The 3,941-nt window shown below is 38.0% G+C and overlaps 1 protein-coding gene across 1 annotated transcript in view; it reads right to left on the bottom strand.

Annotated features, from left to right (window-relative positions):
• Nucleotides 1-1,607: 1,607 nt before the first annotated feature.
• Nucleotides 1,608-3,941, bottom strand: part of LOC110441985 — a 2,967-nt gene continuing 633 nt past the window's right edge. The window contains exon 2 of the mRNA XM_021485319.1: nt 1,608-2,000. Coding sequence (XP_021340994.1) covers nt 1,857-2,000 — 144 coding nt within the window. The 3' untranslated portion in view covers nt 1,608-1,856. The remainder of the gene's footprint in view (nt 2,001-3,941) is intronic.

Below are 3,941 nucleotides of genomic sequence, written 5' to 3'. Positions count from 1 at the left end.
ACGTGTATGGTGATATCTCACGTTGATATTGGTACTGGTAGTTAAGGATGCTGTTGATACATGGTCTTGTTTGATCTAAAAGCCAACAAAGTCATTTCAAAGCGAGTGGGTGTTTGAAATTGGAATCTGACGCAGCGTGTCTATAACTGGTGAACACTGTACAGGATGTTGTATATTGCCATAAAGGAAAATGTTGTTTTCAATACTGAAAATTGATTTAAGATTATTGAACGTATCAAATTTACAAACTTTTTGTACTAGTTGATATGTCTAGAAAATTATTTGAAGCTAGTCCTTACCCCTAATAACAAATTTCATTAATTTTGATACACATCATATTTTTCACTACATTATATTGTGGATCTCATGTTCCAGATAAAAGTTTGATTGATAAAAATGTTTAGGTAGAATTCCTCAGTTTTGAAGTGCCATATCAAACCCATGCTTTGCATGTTAATCCAATATTTGCAATATGTGTTTGGGCAGTTTGCAATTTTCGATTGACCAGGATTTTGGTCAGTTCTGACTCCATGCATGTAACAATTATTATATATCCTCACTAACAAAGGGAGATAACTGGTCTGACATATCAAGGGGAGGTAACCGTTGTGGTATACTCCTGTCAAGGGGAGGGAACCATTCTGGCAAAATTCTGACCTAACAGTACCTTTCTAGCGGAGTAGCTATTTCCAATTAAAGGGGGCCTTTTCTATGATGAAACAGAAATTTTCCGGTTTTATAGAAGGTCTACTCCAGATGAGTGAGCACCATTATATATGTATGATACTGAGCCCAAAGCATTATGTTGCTTCACTTTTATCACAGCCTCTTGTATGTGTTATATAATTACAAAGAGTAGATGTAGCTATATGCCCTTGTTACATGTTTTCTACGCACTTTCAATCACATCCTGGATATCTAGGGTATACGCTCACTTTCGCTCTCTGTGCAAAGAGCGAAAGTGAGTGTAACCCCTGGATATGAGGATGTTTCAATCATGATATCTCGACCATTGCCGGCAATCATTGGCATATTTGTTTGTTTGTCAGAAGTTGGCGAAACTTGTTTGTTTGACCTACATTAAGTGAAGATTAATATTAAGAATGTTTTACTAAACCTGATTGTGTGTTTTATTACTAGTTTTACTGTGACGTTACAGTATCCTCTGTATAATTGTACCATAGATATATATTTTAGCTTGTGTCCAGTGTAAGTTGTCCAGACTGGTAATTTATTGTAGATATTTTATGCATTTTTATATAATAAACTGTATGTCTTTTTAAATATATTTGTTGATCTTTTTAGCTAATACATCCTGAAGTGCCGTTGCGCTTAATCCATTGTCCGTCGTCGTCGTCTTCCTACATTATAATACCTTTAGTCCAAAATGTCTGAAGTAAATTAAACCAGATTTGGAGTGTTGGATCGCTGGGTCAAGGTCATTCAATGATGTATAAGTAAACAATACGCCTCTGAAGCGGACGTAAAACCAATTAATCAATCACCATTCCCGAAGCAGAAGGGCGGCATGTAAAAGACATCAGGATATATTAATTTGTGACGTCATTTGTGTTCTAGTTCTGCAAAGCAAAACTAAGCAATTTAAAGAAGAAGACAAATTTTAATTACGGTTTTCGTTCTTTTCTTAGAATTTACACTTAACTAGATAGGAGCGCTATAAATGCAGAATTTCCATTGTATTGTTAGATTTGGTTCAGTAGAGATAATTATGCAAGGTGAAAGACAGTTTTTGTCCATTTTGATTTGAAGCCGATTTATCTATGTCATGAAGTTGTAGATCTGATGGCACGAACACGAGCGTCATGTTCCGGCTCAGCATGACACAAGTGATGCTCCTATGTAACGGAATGCATTCGTCTGCCTGGCAAGCGGGTGCACAGCTTTAGGTAAATCGCTAGACTGACATGTGACGTGCGATATTTCGTTGGGATGTCTTCATATACTTCTCCAGTGACGTCATAGATGTGACGTAGAAGTACCTAGGCAACAAAATAAGATTATAATCAACAATGAGAATTATTGTACTCTGCAGGGATCGTATTCATGAAATTATTAAACTCAAAGTTGGATTCTGCGCTTAGCCTAAAATTGCTTGTTCGGGTGATAAGTTATCCAAACTTCATACTCTTTCACTGAGTTTAAGGAACTTTGGAGATATTTGAGGCCGAACGCCCTTTTAAATGTCTAGACATTACTTTTGACTGTATTGCATGATTTCAGCGAATTACAAGAAACTTGCATTCATGCAGCAGGAGAATGGTTTCATCTTCTGTACGTAACGTTTGATTCTACAAAGGCACGTGTCTTGTTGACTCACGTTTTGGCGAGTACTCATTAAGAAGTACACAAGTCATTTCCTATTTTAATACTCTCGTCGTGACGTTGCAGGGAAACAAATCAACCTGATAAAACGTTACCGTTGGCAAAGAAATGTATATGTTATAACGACTTGTAAAAACAGGCCAACAATTCCTGTTATTATTTTTAACCAAAACACTTTTTTGTACCTAAAAACTGTAGTAGTAACTTCTGACTAATATTTATGATTTTCGTTGCATCTTGTATTTCAGACACATGATTCACCCAATAACCCGTCGAGCGCAGGATTTTGTAACGTGCGCGAATGGACGGGCTAGAGCTTTAGGACTGCATGCTTACCACAGGGATATGCCACATATAAACAGGTGTCATAATATATATATTAAGTATTATTTTATATATACTATGATGCCTTTGTACATGTTTCGTGTCCAAGTGATGCTTACGTGTTATACGTCTGGTTTCGCGCTAGAATATTAAAACGAGACGTGGCTTGCGTAATATCAAAGTTTTACCTTTTACACAAATAATGTATGTATCAAACGTGTCGCAACGTTTCAAAACCGATGGGCCCCTTTGTCAAAACTATGACTGAGTGAGCGATTTCTATTTTTTACCTGTACAACGATGTGATGAATTTGTATATTTTTCATGTCACTCGACACGACACTTTTCGCCTATCGATAGGGAGCGTATACACACTGCATCAGATAGGTTACAAATATGGTGTAGATCTATCCCCCTTCACCCATTATGTCAGTATCGGGTCATGTATATGAATCAGCTGGTGCCCCCCCCCCTCGTCTCTATTCATGTTCTGAGTTTTCCTAATTTTGATTGCTTCTTTGATTTGTCTCGTTTTTGTGTGCTGTTCCCTTTCAACTATCGTGGCATTGTCCCAATCAACGATGTGATTTTGGGTGTTAGCGTGATCTGTCAATGTTCCTTCAGACGTGTACCAAATTTCCTCCCAGTTTCAGCTATTTACGACTGATGACGATTTTTGCATGAAATTTGATATACAACTCCTGTTTTGTCTAAGATGTAAGTCCTGTCTTTGGGGGTGTACCGTCTCATCGGGGTGCCAAAATGGTGCTTACTCATCACCCGGGCAAACGCCTCAGATGTAGGATATAGTGACCCAGCATTTGCATTTGGTTTGGCTCTCATTATTTTTCTTCTGTCTCGGTTTTCTATTTTCTGTCTTTTCTTTTACAGCTCTTTTCACCTTGTTGATTGACCAGTCGGTTAGCCACAACGGTCGTTGCGACACGTTTAATACATATACATAATCACATATTTGCCCCATTTTCTTTTGCAGTCGCCATTTTGAATGGTGCATGCAACTTTTATAATTGTTTGGGTTTAACGTCCTCGCAACAGCCAGGTTCATATAAGGACGAATGCCTCCTGAAGTAGGGAGACACCGCCTGAAAATTAAAGTAGATAGAAAAGAAATAATACAGGAAAGATAGGAAACGAAAAAGATCCCAAGTGTTGCAATGGGTGCAGCATATCAAAATGGTCTCTTCTATGTGTCCCCTTCGTAGAAGAGTAGAGTAGAAGACACGGAAGAAAGCCGCCTATTCTGCCAGGGGGGG

This window comes from Mizuhopecten yessoensis, unplaced genomic scaffold (genome assembly GCF_002113885.1).
Source record: "Mizuhopecten yessoensis strain PY_sf001 unplaced genomic scaffold, ASM211388v2 scaffold716181, whole genome shotgun sequence".
Taxonomy (NCBI): Eukaryota; Metazoa; Mollusca; class Bivalvia; order Pectinida; family Pectinidae; genus Mizuhopecten; species Mizuhopecten yessoensis.
Note: the sequence above shows the minus strand (reverse complement) of the source record. Positions and strands in the feature narration are given on the sequence as shown.